This window comes from Chelonoidis abingdonii, chromosome 7, assembly GCF_003597395.2.
Source record: "Chelonoidis abingdonii isolate Lonesome George chromosome 7, CheloAbing_2.0, whole genome shotgun sequence".
Lineage (NCBI taxonomy): Eukaryota > Metazoa > Chordata > Testudines > Testudinidae > Chelonoidis > Chelonoidis abingdonii.
In genome coordinates this window covers 7,379,910-7,396,557 of record NC_133775.1, presented here as the reverse complement: position 1 = coordinate 7,396,557, position 16,648 = coordinate 7,379,910, and the positions used below count along the sequence as shown (strand labels likewise).

Sequence of the window (16,648 nt, the reverse complement as noted above, 5' to 3'; positions counted from 1 at the left end):
TATTTGGGGGAAGACATAGCTCAGTGGTTTGAGCATTGGCCTGCTAAAGCCAGGACTTTGAGTTCAATCCTTGAGGGAGCCATTTGGGGATTGGTCCTGCTTTGAGCAGAGGGTTGGACTAGATGATCTCCTGGGGTCCCTTCCACCCCTAATAATCTATGATATATATAAATAATGTTGAGAGTTTCTTTGCTTGAAGAAGTATAACCCTGCTGCAACCATGTTTTGTTAAGCCACATCAGCTCTGGCATGGGATAAATAAAGTGTTTGGTTCGGATTTGGTTGTAAGAACTGGTAGCTGCCAAGCTATAACAATCATATCCCTTGCACTAAATTAGGTGGTGCACATGCCCTCAGACTGCATAGTAGAATTCTACTTACAGGATGGTCTTGAGGTTAAGGCACGGGACTGCCAACTGCGCTCAGGTCCTGACTCTGCTGGATTTATTCTGTGTCCTTGGGCAAAATGTTTAAGTTCTCTGTGCCTCCATTCCCCATCTTTTGTTTGTATTTTGTATCTCTCTCTCCCACTCTTTTTCTGTCTTGCCTGCTCAGGCCCTGATCCTGCAAAGACTTACACGAGGGCTGGCACTTGTAAAAGCTTTTGAAGGATCAGGGCTTTGGGGCAGCAAACTGTTTGGGGAAGGGACTAGGGGTACATATAGCACCTAACACAGTGGTTCAGAGTTAGCTCAGGTATGTCTACATATGCTGCAATCACACCTCCTGCCTGCAGAGTAGAGATACTCTAAGGATCTGGGCCTTCATGTCTATGAACAGTGTCCTACAGGCACCTAGAACAGAGGACCAATTAGCAGAATCCTCTGTTATCTGTTGTGTTACTTTTTTTTCAGAGGCTTGTAAGGTACTGCTTGCTGGCACCTGTTGGAGGAAAGATGCTTGTACTATTAATGGAAAAGAAATTTGATTTTTACGTACATACTTTTTAATGTTTGGTCTGTTGGTCACAATTGTGCTAAATTAGGATGTGTTCCAGACCGGAATTCACACCCCAAACTCCACTGGAGGTCATGGGAGTTTTGGGCTCAGGATTGGACCCTTGCACAAAAAAAGTCTGGAGAAAAATATGAGATTTTCCATTGAACAGGTTGCTGCTAAGTGGGCTTGACTCTCTCTGTGTAAATGCAAGGATTTTTTGCAGGCTGTTTTTAGCCCATTCCAGGAACAGATCCCTATGAGGTCTGTATACAAGAACTTTGCTGTGAGGTTTCCAAACACTTGTGATTCTATGTTGTGAGAACAGAACATTTATGTTTAACCAGAGCATACGTTCCTTCAGCTACTCAAAGGAACGGCAGGCCGTGCACATGATCCACGCTCATGTTTATATCGTTGCCTGTGAACAACCGTGTGCAGCAAACAGACTCTGGAGGAAAGCTTGTTAGCAGATGTCCTGATGGTCCTTCCAATTTATAAATATGAGCCTCTACATTTATGTTTTCCATATCCAGAGCTTTCACTTGCCAGATGTTCCCACGGCTGGGTCCTTGAAGTCTTTAACTATGATGATGCTTGGCATAGCGTCTATTTCATCGAAAAGAAAAGAAAATCAGATTGCTGTCTCCTATCAAACAGCTGAGGGGGGGGATGGACGAAATCCACTCTTTACACTAAAGTGGCTTTTCATATCCTGAATCTGAGATGCACTTTATACAGCTCTGTAAAATTCTGTGGATCCTGCAAAGCTGAATAAAAGTGCATCTCAGATTTAGGTGCATCTCAGATAAATAGACTCACCTGGGCATCTTTTTTTTTTTTTTGACAGGCTATTAAAATACAAGTAAAAAATAGTGTTTTCACCCTGATGGTGATGCTAATTTTACAAGGCTTGATTTAAATTCACATTTCATTTAGATTGAGCACGTGCTTCATTATTTTTGGATGCATTTCTTAAGATAAATAGTGGTGAATGGAGTTAAACCAGGGATGAATTCAATCCAATATCTATCAATTAAATACAAAATGGATAATAGGACCAGAATCAGCTTGGAATTCAAGCATCCCAAACTCCAAGCCCCGATGCTAAAAAACGGTTTTGTCACCTCCACCATAGAATTCCCCCTTCTCCAAACATTAGAGATCTCTCTGTGGGTTACGCACTTGGGAACATTTTCATTGACCAGGGTAGCCAAGGGCAGAACGAGAACCAGATAGAATTATACCCATGATGTTCACCCATGAAATGAGCAATTTGAGAAAACTGGGAGCAAAGACTATTTCACTGGAAGCAGCTCAGTATCTATGGGGCCAAGTACAGTGCTACCACTGGGAAGCTTTGCAAACTTGTGCAAACTGGCTGAACGGTTTCACAAAAAGCTTAGATATGGTTCCAGGCAGACACTTAAGTCATTTCCAGATAGGGTCCTAATTAATATGTATCACAGGGAACCCCTGATTAGCTAGCGGGATTTTAAGCATTGCTGCCTATCAAAGATCTTTGTACAAGTAAGTCCTGGCATGTCCAGGACTTCCGAGGGTACTTTACTTTGCTCTGGAAATGTTTTGAGATGGAGACTGGTTCTACTATAGTTGCTTTGTAAGACATAGAAGACATAGGAAGTAGCATGAGTTTTGTGGGCAACCAAAGGCGTAATGACCTTCACATTTTAAACTAGCAAATAGACAACCTGAAACTTTTCCCCCCAAGCCTCAGACCCTCAAGTTCAGGGAAAGTCAAAACAGCTTTCACTTTTTTCCAAGCTTATAATTTACCTAAATTCAGCACTGCTCAGACATAGTAGGTTCAAGGATTTGATTTGAACTTGAAGTTATTAGCCTAATGTTCTATTTGAGAAACTGTTGGGCAGTGTGGGGAATAGAGACAGAGGACAGAATCCAATGAATAACAGAGAGCAATTTGGTGATAAGACCAAGCAGAGAAAAAAAACAACTATACAGAGAGGGAATAAGCTACAGAGAGGAGGGGGAAAAGAAAATAAATCTCTTAAAGTGTTTAACAATAGAATCAAATATATATGTGTATTCCTCATGCGTATCTAAATACGCATGGTTAAGCCTATGCATCTGCAAATAATATTGATAATATAATATAATATCCCAAACACGTGAATAAGCATAGGAGAAAGTAGAGCTATCTATTCTGTTTCTGATTTAACTGTAGGTTAAGCCCAAGACACACAAAGCTGGATCACAACATGGACCACCACAAGATTGGGGTGTTTGGATGTAAGTGTTCTGGCTCGGACCATTTTAACAGGGCCCATTTGTAGAAAGTGAATAAAAGAAATGGATTCAGATTTCAAACAACACAACATTTGGGGAGGAGGGTTTGACACAACCTGATTTAAAGCTTCATCACATGAAAACCTGTTTCTTATACTGGGCACATATTGCAGACCAGCCAATTGCTGGGAGCCTTGAATGAGCACAATATGGGCCAGATTTATCCTAATTCTCTGGGCATCTTTGCCTGCATAGCTTGTGTACTCACTTACCACGATTGTGCTGAAGTGTGTGCAGGGTTGACCAGTTAGACAAGCATGTGGTCATTTGCATGTACAGTTACCATGATTATGTATGCAGCTGCAGAAACTGCATGCACAATTCAGAGATGCATTTTTGCACATCCATGTATGTACACAGAATGAGCATATGGACCTTTATGAGCCAATGTTACCAGCCCAGCAACTTTACTGAACACATTTTGGCTTGGCTGTCTCCATAGAACTGGTCCAACAAACAGTTCCAAAGTATTCGATCTCAGCAAGAATTGGGTTTCATGTAAAAACTGGGCTGGATTTTCTAGGTTCTGTGGCCATGGAGGCCCTGCTCCTCACTGATTTCAATGGAAATTAGGAGCCAAACTACTTTTGAGGATCTGGCAGAGTCCTAATATGAAATCACAAGGGATCTTTTGAGGGTCTTAGAGAACCATCCAAGCATTTCTAATGAGGGCAAAGGGAAGAACTAAAGTTGTCATCTCCTGTATCTGGACCACCCAAACACTAGCCAACAAATCATGGTATTTTTCAGCTTCAATATCTTGACTTATTGTTCACAGGGATTTTAAAGAATTTCATTTCATTCTTAGGTTTTTTTTTTCCTAGGGATGACATGTCGTTTCCTGACAGGCTGCTTTTAATAAGGTTGAAATCTTTGTTGTTGCCAAATCCAAGAGGAATAGAACATCTTTAAGTCATTAGATGGGAATGGGGTAATCACTCAGAGGGTGCGCTTCAAAGGTTATTAGTTTTTACAGTGTGTTCACTATTCTGCAGTTGTCTGAAAAATAACATAGGTACCAATTCTGCCTCTGACTCATTCATGGTACAGTGGGCACAGTATTTGTATGCAGACTAATTGAAGGATTTTCCTGAAGTATTTTGGCATTTGAGGTTAAATAGGAACCTGTATGGTATTAGCTAGGGGTGGAAATACATGTTAGCAAGAAATAAGAGCCCTCCCACTCTCAAACTTTCACCCCAAAAAAACAATAAAGACAAAATCGAACCCCTTCTCAGGCTTGAAGGCTGGGCCATTTATGCACTTTGGGAATTACCTGAAACAAAGGGCATAATTCCACCCTCGTTCGAGTGAGTGCAACTCTGCTTTCTTCCATGATTTGCTCCAGAACTGAGTGTGGCCACAGAAGTAAAAAAAACACATCAAGAAAGTCTGTTCCAAAGGAATTTTCCATATAACCTTGGCAGCTGGGTAGTCCAAATCTGAGAGACCCTGCAAAATGTTTGTGCTAGAATATTATTATTATTAAGATCCCACTGAAGATCAGATTGTGTTAGGGACTGTACACATATAGATAATCCCGGCCCTAAAAAGTTAATAGTCTCATTAGAAAAAGTGGAAACAGAAGCAAAACGATTTAGCCAAGGTCACTGTAAATCAGTAGCAGAGTCAATCATAGACCCAGATCTTCTCACTCCCAGTTCTTTTCCCTCGCCACTGAACTATAAGGAGCTGGGGTATGCATCTGAAATGTTGACATCTGATTGGTGTCTCACTTCCACCGGCTGCACACCGGCATCACTTCATTGGAATTACTTCTGCTTACACAGCCACAAGTGAGAGGAAGCTCAAGTCTCAGCCACTAGGGATTCACACATCAGATGGCACAGCCACATGTGTGAAGAGGATCAAGCCTAAACTCCTGGAGGTTCACGTAGCAATAGTTTTTGTCAGACGTGGGCAATCTCCTGTGTTGTTAATAATTATCATTGTAGTTATTTCTGATCCTAAAGAAATGCCGTCTGAATAATGCTTCTTCTGCGAGTACATAAGAATGGCCATACTGGCACAGAACAAAGGTCCATCCAGCCCAATATCCTGTCCACCGACAGTGACCAATGCCAGGTGTCTCAGAGGGAGTGAACCTAACAGGTAATGATCAAGTGATCTGTCTCCTGCCATCCATCTCCACCCTCTGACGAATAGAGGCTAAGGACACCATTCCTTACCCATCCTGGCTAATAGCCATTAATGGACTTAGCCTCCAGGAATTTATCCACTTCTCTTTAAACCCTATTATAGTCCTAGCCTTTACAACCTCCTCAGGCAAGGAGTTTCACAGGTTGACTGTGTGCTATGTGAATAACTTCTTTTTATTTGTTTTAAACCTGCTGCCCATTAATTTCATTTGGTGGCCCCTAGTTCTTATATTATGGGAACAAGTAAATAACTTTTCCTTATTCACTTTCTCCATATCACTCATGATTTTATATACCTCTATCATATCCCCCCTTAGTCTCCTCTTTTCCAAGCTGAAAAGTCCTAGCCTCGTTAATCTTTCCTCATATGGGACCCATTCCAAACCCCTAATCATTTTAGTTGCCTTTCTCTGAACCTTTTTTAATGCTAGTATATCTTTTTTGAGATGAGGAGACCACATCTGTATGCAGTATTCGAGATGTGGGCGTACCATGGATTTATATAAGGGCAATAAAATATTCCCCGTCTTATTCTCTTTCCCCTTTTTGAACGATTCCTAACATCCTGTTTACTTCTTTGACTGCTGCTGCACACTGCGTGGACGTTTGTCATCTTAAATTTAGCACAATAATTTAACTTGTAAAGGATCTTTCATCCAAACATTATTGCCCCGAACCCTTGATATGCTGCAGTACAAAGCTCAAGCTGAAAAGTGGAAGAAGAAGGAAATGAAGAGGTTAAAAACAAGGCAGAAAGGAAAGATGGCAAGATTTGCAAAGGAGAAGACTCTTGCGCCACCTTTAAGTTTTCCACAACTGAAGAAGGGAGTTCCAAATGTTTATCCAAACTGCTTGGGTCTGCAAGGTTGGGCTGGAAACCTTTCACTACTTCTGACCTATGCTTGGGGCAAGGGTCCCTCGGGGCCCTTTCTGGCAGTATTTTCACATGCCTGGCCCTGGCTGGAACCTGGCAGTGCAAAAGCAGCACAAACTAGAGGAAAAGGAGTAACAGGGAAGGATTTTTTTCCCCCCCTTGGGTCATTTGGGGGCAAAGCTCTCAGTCAGTTCTTATTTTATCCAAATTCTTTAACTTGTGGCACCAAGCCTTTCTGATTGGGAAGCCTTAGCATTACACTGCTGAAAGGACAGCCCCAGACTGTCCCTGCAGCCCACAGACCGCATCCCAGACCAGCTGGCATGTCTCTATTTTTTCTCTCCATTCATCTTTTCCTTCTAGCTTCCTTCTCCTTTCTGCTTTCTGTCCTCCCCCCACCCCCGCCCGACTTTTGTTCCCCTCCTCTTGTTGTTCCCTTTCCCTCCCAGCCCCACACAGCCAGAGGTGGCACCAGACCCTTGCTGTAACCGCTGACCTAAGCTCAGGATACCAAGTTGCTTCCTGAGGCTGCAGCCCTCAATACACCTGCGGTTCCTATGGCCTGGCTGTGTTAGCAAGCTCTGTGCAAGCAGAGAGGGAAGGTGGGTTACAGTGAGCTGCCACTTAGTGCAGAATCAGCAGCTTTCCTGCACCCTCTGGACAAGTCCACTGCCCCTCATCTTACAAAACACTGGTTAACCCACTCCTAAGAGCCAGGTCCCTATTGATTTGCTGGAAAAACTGGGCTCTAGCAGTCCTACCCTAACTGTGAACTCAACTGTTGGAAAGTTGGTGAAAGTTCACAAGTGTTACTATAGCTTCTAGCAGAAGATTTGGCAGGAACTGCTAATGTTGGCCTAATTTCCCATCTCACACTGGATACTAGCAAATGAGGCTTAGTTGTTTGGTTTCTATCTGACAGCACTTTGATGAGCATGGAATTTTAATGGCACGATGCAGCCACCACCTCATTACATCTTGTCAGACACATGCCGACCAAGAGTCCCAGAGTGCTGAAACACTTGTCCGCAGCCTCCTGTTCTTTCAAAGCTGTCTTCTCTTGAAGAGTCACCTCTCTCCCTCCCAGAGATAAACGGCAATGACAGCGGCTGATAACGAAGCGCAGGACTGGTGGAGTAAATAGATGGCTCTCAGCGGTGTTGTGCTGCCCTCTGCTTCAGCATGTGTATCACATATTCAGAGGTTCCTGCATCAAGGGCAGAAATTGTTGTTGTCAATTTCTCACATAATGTTTGATCAAGGCTGGATCAGAGCTCCATGATTCTTTTCCGATGGTTTCCAGTAGAGTCTTGTCCAAAAAGCGCTCTTACCCTCAGCTAAGATTTTCAAGATGTAGCTGTTCAGAACTTAGGACAATAGTGCTGCTGCATCCATTGCTCTTGTATCATTCACTCTGCCCTGCGACACAGCATTGCTCCCTAGGAATGAAAGCACAAAGCACAGTTGACTGAGATATGGAAGCTGTCCATGGATTTGGTCTCCAAAGACCCTTGGCATGAATAGAGGCCAATAGACATCTCTTCTAGTCAATGTCAGTAGTAAGTCCTTTATCTTCTCTGTAGGCCACCAATAAGAGAACAACATTGCTTCCTCATTCAGACACACAGAGTCAGGTCATAATGTCATCACTAATGAATAGTTGCCTCTCCAGATCAAAAAGGACCATCACTGATATCCTTAAGGAGATACAAATGATTTTCTATTAACTGAACCCTGCAAAAGGAGCTGTGTACTGGCCCTGATGCAGCAAAGCACCTAAGTGCTTAATTTTAAGCGTGTAAATATTGGCTTCCAATGACCTACTCGTGTACTTACAATTACGGACGTGTTTAGAGTGCTCAGCACCTTACAGGACTGAACCTTTGGGCTGACTGCATGGAGACTGCAACACAGTGTTTCGAGAGAAGACATGTAAAATATGGAAAACAGTGGGGTAGACCGTTGATCTCCAAAAGGGTGGCCTACTGCTCCCCACCAGGCAAAATAAAAAAATCGCCTTACATTTTGACCTATTCTGTTTTTTCCAGAACAAAATCCTTCAAAGACTAATACACATTCTGTAGGATAAACACGTGTGTGTCTTTGTGAGTTACAGATTCATAGATTTTAAAGCCAAAAGGGAATATGAGATGGTCTGACCTCCTGTATAACACAGGCCAGCATCTTCACCCAGCTACTCCTCCACTGAGCCCAATAACTTGTGTTTGATGAAAGCCTATATCCCAGAAAGGCATCCAAGTCTTGACTTCAAGAGATGGAGATTCCATCACTTCCCTCGGTACTTTGTTCCAATGACTAATCACATTCTCTGTTAAAGAAATTGTGCCTTATTTCTACTTTGAATTTGTCTGGCTTTAACTTCCAGTCATTGCTTCGCATTATGCGTTTTTCTGCTAGATTAAACAGCCCTTTAGGACCCAATATATTATCCCTGCGAAGTTATAAAACTTCTAACAAGCCTAGCAGTCATCATACTGCATGTGGCTGGTTCTAGGAACCTGGGAATCTTATTTACTAATTTTTAGTGACATGCATAACAGTCTGATTAGATCCCAGAGAAACAGCCTTTTTTTAAAGAAAAAGAGGATATTATTACTGATCTTAGATCTGAAAAAGCCACCAGGAAAATAATCTGATTGACTCTTCCCACATCTGTGAATAAAAAACAAAACAAAAGCTCAATAATGGTTAAATTTGTTTTGAAAATTAAATAGGAAACACATGCTGAAAATCATTTCAATAAAAAAAAAGACTAACCCCAAATCACAAATTTGAACCAGGCATTATTTTATGGAGAATTTTGACAGAAACAGCATTCCAACTTACCAGCTCTTTGGTCTTTTAATGGCAAACTCCATTTTTTAAGGTTCAGTCTCTGTTGGCATGTCATCTGTATGACTTCTTTTCGCCAGATTTTATAAAGAAAACCAAACACTGGGCTTGTACACGTTATTTTTTAGGTTGATTAACAGTAATCATCATGTATTTACATAGCTCCTTTCATCCAGATGGGTCCCAAAGTATTTTGTAAACTGTGTCTAAAAGAATCACTCACCCACTATTGAACTTCAGCCATCTTTGAGGGGAAACATGGTAGCTGTTTAACAGGGCACAGCAACCCTGCATAGAAACATTGGGGACCCCTTCCCACAACCCTTCCACGCATGGAATTCCCATGGCTTTCAAAGGGAGTCCTGTGACAGGAAAACTTGCTGGATGGAAATCTCAGGCAGGAAGTGATAACGGTACCATCGCCATCTGAAACTGCAGAGGTAACCGAGGTAGGGAGGTACATTTGCTCAATTTGGAGTGAGATCTTTTCATGCCCCTCTGTTTGCTGAAAAGGTGCCCTGTTCAGACAGTGACAAAGAACTGGACTGGACTGGTTCTGTTCCAGGGACTGCCTCTGGTCTGCTAAAAAGTCATTTTAGGCCAGGTTTTCAAAGTATATAGGCACCTAAAGAAGCAGATTTGTGCCTAGTAAGATTTTCAAAAGTACCTTTGGCATTCCATACATTGTCACGGGCATTTCTATCATTTTTCATCTTGTTTGCCAGGAGAATGCACTGCGTCTATGAGGATAATCTATTAGAGGTGCACTAGTGTTTAGGTTGGACATTAGGAAAAAATTCCTAACTGTCAGGGTGGTTAAACACTGGAATAAACTGCCTATGTGCACTAGTGTAACAGCGTTAGTCAAGTATAACAAATCATAATCCATGATTTGTTAGACTTGACTAACGCTGTTACACTAGTGCACATAGATACATAGACTCTAGGACTGGAAGGGACCTCGAGAGGTCATCGAGTCCAGTCCCCTGCCCTCATGGCAGGTCCCAAATACTGTCAGACCATCTCCTGATAAGACATTTATACTAACCGACTCTAAAAATCTCCAGAGTAGGGAGATCCACAACTCCCCTAGGCAATTTATTCCGGTTGTTTAACTACCCTTGACCAGTTAGGAACTTTTCCTAACATCCAACCTCAAACCTCCCATGCTGCAGTTGAAGCCCATCTGCTGTCTTGTTCTATCATTAGAGGCGTATAGTGAACAAGTTTTCTCCCTCCTCCTGATGACACACCTTTTAAGATACCCTGAAAAACTGCTATCATGTAAAACCTTCTCAGTCTTTTTTTTTTCAAAACTAAACAAACCCAATTCTTTCAGCCTTCCTTTCATAGGTCATGTGCTCTAGACCTTTAATCATTCTTCTTGCCTCTTCTCTGGACCTCCAATTTTCTCCACATCTTTCTTGAAAATGTGGTTCCCAGAACATGGACACAATTACCTCGTTGAGGCCTAACCAGTGCAGAGTAGAGCGGAAGAATGACTTCTTATGTGTTCTCACAACCAACCCTTGTTAATGCGCACTCCCCAGGAATCTATGTTTGCTTTTTATGCAACCAGCTCACACTGCGTGACTCAATTAGCTGTGTGGCCACTATAACCGATTACAAGCCGCTTTCATGCCGTACTCCTTCCTAGACAGTCTCTTTCCAGTCTGTATGTGTGAAACTGATTGTTCCTTCCTAAGTGGAGCACTTTGCATTTGTCCTTTATTAAGCTTCATCCTGTTTACCTCAGACCATTTCTCCAATTTGTCCAGATCATTTTGAATTATGACACTATCTTCCAAAGCAGTTGGAACATAATTGTTTATTAATTACTGAATGCTGATAGTGAGTTTGATGCTGTTCGTTACATAGAAGCAGACTCTGTCTGACATGGGGCTTGCAGTTTAAGAGCAAAAGCATGGTCATAGATGGGACTTTTTACTTTGGATTTCACTGGTACCAGAATTTGGTCCTTGTGACATATAGGGCAATTTCCTGCAATATCTGTGGAAGATCTGATTGCATTAAGTTTATGTATCATTGTAGACCAGCCAGGGACTGTATGTAATTCCAAGGGGGATGGTAACCACAGCCCCTCCAGGAACTGAGAACAACGGGGTGGTGATTAGGCAAATTCACTCTAGGGCGGCTTGCCTATACTAGTTCAGACTGGATTATCCAGAGGCCAACAGACACAGAAAGGACTTTTGGATAATTAGTCTGAGCTTAACCTGATGCAAAACATTCTTTCTGGTCCAGTCAACAGAAAGGACCTACTGTCCAAGGGGCATCTCAGTCCTTAGGGAAGGGTTGGAAGGACTGACCATGACCAGAGTTCTTGTGGAGTTGGGGGGCTGGTCTCTGGTAAACTTATTAGCAAACGGGTAGGATCTTCTATTGTTTTTAATATTTTTGCTCTGTAATGCTTTTACCTTGCAAATAAATGTGCTTGCTTAAACAGAGATGTCTGGTAACTTAAAACCATGGGCAATTATGCTGCTGATAGCCTCTGAGGAGAAAAGCAAAGCAGGCCTGTTTAGGCAGTCTGACTTGCTGGGGTAATTCAGAGTGTAGGAAGGGGACTGGGCCTGAAAATACCCCAGTCAAGAGGGAGTGAGATGCATGTCTCCACCCAAGAGAGGTGATGACTGGGGAGCCAAGAGGCCTAAGTGTCCAAGCCTTCGGTGGACCATAGAGGGGAAAAAAGGTAGAGTTGCCCTGAACTGTGACAGTCCTAACAGCATGCATAGCAACACTCATTCCCAACCCAATGGGAAGAAGCTTGGGTTTTTTGTTTATTTCAAATGCTCAGTGAATCATCAGTCATGTAGTTATTAGGCCAGACCTTCATCTGGGTATAAACAGACATCGTTCCACTGAGTCCATTTCAAGTATATTGTTTTGACACACAATGTCTTGTAGCCAGTGAAGCACTGAAGCTCCCATTTTTTAGGATCGCACGCATAGATTTGCCACATGACTAGAGTCAGGACTCTGGGGTTCTATTATTGACTTTTTCACTAGGTTACATTAGGTCAGTCACTTCCCTGTGCTTCAGTTTCACATAGACACACACCCGCCCCCAGTAAAACAGAATGAATAATACCTCTGTCGCAGGGATATGGTGAAATAATTAGCACAGTGAACTCTTCCATAGAAAGAAACTCTATCTGTTCAAACTATTGTTCTTATTACTAATTAGGAAGACATAGACTCAGCAACTCCCTGCATACTGAAAACAGAATCCTGTTTAATTTTGTCCTCTTGTCTTTTCTCCTAGCACGACCATGCTACCTTCCCACGTCAGGATAACCAATGGCTACATCACAGTCAATCCTCCCATTTGGTTTTCAAACCAACTGGATCAGAGACCACGTTCGGATCTCCCATTCCACCCTCAGCCAAAAAGCTCAGCTGCTGGCCGCCTATTAGCACCATCCATAACTGCTTCTTTCTATGTGGCAATAGCGTCTTTTCTCCTGAGTCTATTGAGGCCTTCCTGACCAACCTAGGATTACGTGCAATACCTAAAATGGAGAACAGAGATAATTTATGAACAAGTGGGTGGTTTTCTCCATGACGGTTTCAATCTGGACCTTCTCACCGAGGAGAAATGGTAGTGCCTCTAGCTGGTTTTGTCTCTTAGCCCAGATATATTTTGAAACTCTAAAGCTTTATTGTAACACTGACTTATATCTTCTTTTTTGTAGAAGGATCTTTATTTCCCATAGTGCTATGGGGCTTTGTAAAATATATGTGTTCATTTATATATTAAAAAAGTGTATTTATTCAACTGGTAAACTTATTTTTCTTGGTATTGGATATGTTAATAACATCCCCATTAAACAGTAGTGATGGTGAAACAGATAACTTAATATTTTCTATATTTGATTATTTAAGCAACCAATCTGAAATGACATCCAAAGATGCTGTTTTTGTCATTACACTAACCCTCCCATAGGCAAATTTGTGCTGATCGCTGAGATTAGTGTGTGTGTGTGTTGGGGGGGGGGAGGAATAATATCCATTTAGAATAATTTAGACATATTTTAGACAACTCATGCTGTGTGTGGTCTTGGTATCACTAGGGAAAAAGGCGTGTTCTTAACTCAAGTTAGTGAAACCAAGGTAAAATCCCAGTGAAGAAAAGACCGTTTGTGGTTTTCACATGAGTTAGCAAGTCAAGATAAACTCTGAGCTTCTCCCACTGCCTTTAACTCAACCTGCTAACTTGTAAGAAAAGTGCAGGCTCTGTTGCCTTCACTAGGATTAACAACCTGATACATCATGATAGCTAAGTTCAGTCAAGAACTCACCTTTTTTCCTAGTGAAAAATCATGGCATCCATCTGGAGGAACTCTGCTGAGTTCGTTTTCCCTCTCACACCCTTTTTGCATGAGTCTGACTCCTCACTGGATTTACTCCAGATTTACACAACTGCTAATGAGAGCAGAATTTGGCCTACATATGGGATTTAAATGTTCAATAGCATGCTAGTCTATAAATCTTCTCAGCTCTGGCCACACTTCACCTCGAGCAAGTTGGGGGTGCAGAAGCATCTTAAATTTCACTTTTGTAGCCACGATCCTGCTGCTGTGATACGCTTGGCTGCTCTCTCTTTATTGTTCTGGCCTGATCCAAAACCTATTCAAATCAGTGAAAAGACACACGTTGATGTCAGTGCATCTTGGATTTGGTCCTTTCAATGGGTTTTGAGTTAGGTTCTTAGACGAGTAAGAAGACAAAGGGTGAGATTCTCTGCTGGTGTAGATTGTGGCAGCTCCATTGCCTTAAATAGAGCTTTGTCAATTCAAAACAGTTCTGATTTTGGACCATTATCTATGTAGCTAGTTTTGAGCTTGGCAGTGGTGGAAAAAGTACATCTCTTATTCATAATTCCAGCCACACTTTGAAAAACAAGCACTAGAGGAAAAAAGAGATGGAACATATGAAACTTTGCCCAGGCATCGTCCTCAATGAGAACAAGTCAAAACATTTTTTAATGAAAAAACAAAATGAAACTTTTTTGCAGAAAATTAGATTCTTTTTTAGAGGAAAAGTGCAGACCTGGGCAGCTCCGCTGCTTCCTGAGTTAGGCCTGTTTTTCCAGGGCATGCACATAAGGCTTCAGGTGAAATGGAAGACATTGAGCTTTGCCCCCAGTGAGAGCTTCAGGGACATCTCATGCATCCTATTCCACTGTATATTTTGGCATGTGGAGAATGAGAGATGTTGGTTTTGGAAGGGAGCCATTCCCCTTGCATGATATTTATTGCACTGGGCTGCATATTGTAAGCATGTTTTAGGAACTTCCGTTACAGCTTTATTTGAGTGCTTACACTGTTGAGGACTTCATTTGATTATAATGCCTTAGAAAACCTTCAAATTCCACCTTAACGCCCCTAACCCAGGGCACTCTATGGCTGTATTCTTGATAATGAATGGACCATCTGCACTGAGAACTGTGAACTCATTTAAGAATAAACTCTCCCACAGTAAATGGACCCGCAGGTAATGCAGGTTTTCTTGGTGTGATGCTACAGAACAGAGGAAGATTATTATTACTTGGAATATGGTAGCATAGCACCCAGAGGCTCCAGTTGAGATGGTGGCCCCATTATTCTAGGAACTGTACAAACACACAGTGAGTAACAATCCCTGCCCCCAAAAATGTACAGTCTAGATCAGGGGTGGGCAAACTACAGCCTGGGGGCTGCATCCGGCCCTTCGGTCAGGGTCTTCCCCACTCCACACATGCTGTGGCTCCGTGTGACTCTTGGAAGCAGTGGAATGTCCTCCCTCCGGCTCCAACCCGTCGGGGCAGCCAGGGTGCTCTGCACACTGCCCTCACCCCAAGTGCTGCCTTTGCAGCTCCCATGGGCTGGGAGCCGTGGCCAATGGGAGCTGCAGGGGCGGCACCTGAGGACAGGGCAGCCTGCAGACCTGCCTGGCCACACCTTTGTGTAGGAGCTGGAGGGGGGACATGCCGCTGCTTCTGGCCACCCAGAGCCTGCACCCCTGACCCTCTCCCATGCCCCAACCCCCTGCCCCAGCCCTGATACCCTTCCTAACCTCCAAACCCCTCGGTCCTAGCCCAGAGCACCCTCCTGCACCCCAATCCCCTCATCCCCAGCCCCACTCAAAGCCCACACCCCCAGCTGGAGCCACCACCCCCTGCACCCCAACCTCCTACCCCAGCTCAAAGTCTCCTCTCTTACCCCAGACTCCTCATTTCTGGCCCCACCCCAGAGCCTGCACCCTCAGCCAGAGCCCTCACCCCCTCCCACATCCCAACCCCCAATTTTGTGAGCATTCATGGCCCACCATACAATTTCCATACCCAGATATGGCCCTGGGGTCAAAAAGTTTGCCCAGCCCTGGTCTAAATAGATAAGACAGAGAAAAGGTGGGAGAGGAACAAGAGATTCACAGAGCTGAAGTGATTGTCCCAGGTCACTGGGAATGTTGGTGGCAGAGCTAGGAGTGGCACTCAAGTCTTGTGACCCTCAGGCCACTGTCCTTTCCATGAGACCAGCAGCAGGGATAGAGCTCAGACTCTCCTGCTCCAAAAGCCTGGGTTCCTACCAGCTGAGAATCTCTATTAGTGTTATAAGGCCTGTGACATGTGGCTGAGTAGTTCTGAGTCTCTCCCATATAGGCTAATGGCACACATACTCTTTAGCCCAATATATTACAATATTTATTCTACACATAGTCTAGTTATAGCTGTCACATCCCAAGATTTCATCTGTACTTCAGGGGAAACAGACATTGCCACCGTTTATTTGAATGACTTTGCACATGGATGTTCAAACTTCATAGTAATCCATGTTTTATATTGAGACTTCCTCCTGGAGACCTCCCCTCACATTCACTATTAGGCCACTATCCCTCCAATTCAAAGTCCTAGAACATCTTGGTAGCAACTTCCTCATGTGGAAATGAAATATCAGCTAAGTATTTAATTGATAGTTCACTGTTTTGAAGGCTATTCTGAAGGAGGAGCTAAGGAGAAGGACCCTGTACTGGGTGATCTAGCTTTCCATGGACTTTAGAGAACTGTCTTGAAGTCATGATCATAGAGGTTCCCCAACTAATTAGATGATATTCCCTGTATGCTTTAGTGCACAGATATCTGTCCAATTAACCGGTTCCAATCAACTGGTTTTAAACCATACCAGTAAATATGTAAGAGACAACAAAATGAGACCCCCCTAGCATAGACAAAATGGAATATTTAGTAATTAACTATGCTAACTCAGTACTAATAAAAATATGCTAATGCTAGATAGCACATGGCTGTGTTTCTGAAAGAGCCTTTACTCAAATGGGCCATGTTAATATCATGACTATTTTCCACATGAGTTTGGAGAGTGTCTATATAATTCAGAGGGGAAACATGCTGTGTTCATAATAGTAATAACCACACACTACTAGCTTCATTTGGGATTTTATTTTCCTTCTCTTTTTTGAGCCTTTAGGTTTCATATTT

At 42.9% G+C, this 16,648-nt stretch overlaps 1 protein-coding gene across 2 annotated transcripts in view; it reads left to right on the top strand.

Moving 5' to 3' along the window:
• TRABD2B (TraB domain containing 2B) overlaps positions 1-12,857 on the top strand; it is a 447,226-nt gene extending 434,369 nt beyond the window's left edge. For both annotated transcript variants that reach the window (XM_032805060.2, XM_032805059.2), the window contains one exon: positions 12,437-12,857. In XM_032805060.2, coding sequence (XP_032660951.1) covers positions 12,437-12,659 — 223 coding nt within the window. In that variant the 3' untranslated portion in view covers positions 12,660-12,857. The remainder of the gene's footprint in view (positions 1-12,436) is intronic.
• Positions 12,858-16,648: the final 3,791 nt, after the last annotated feature.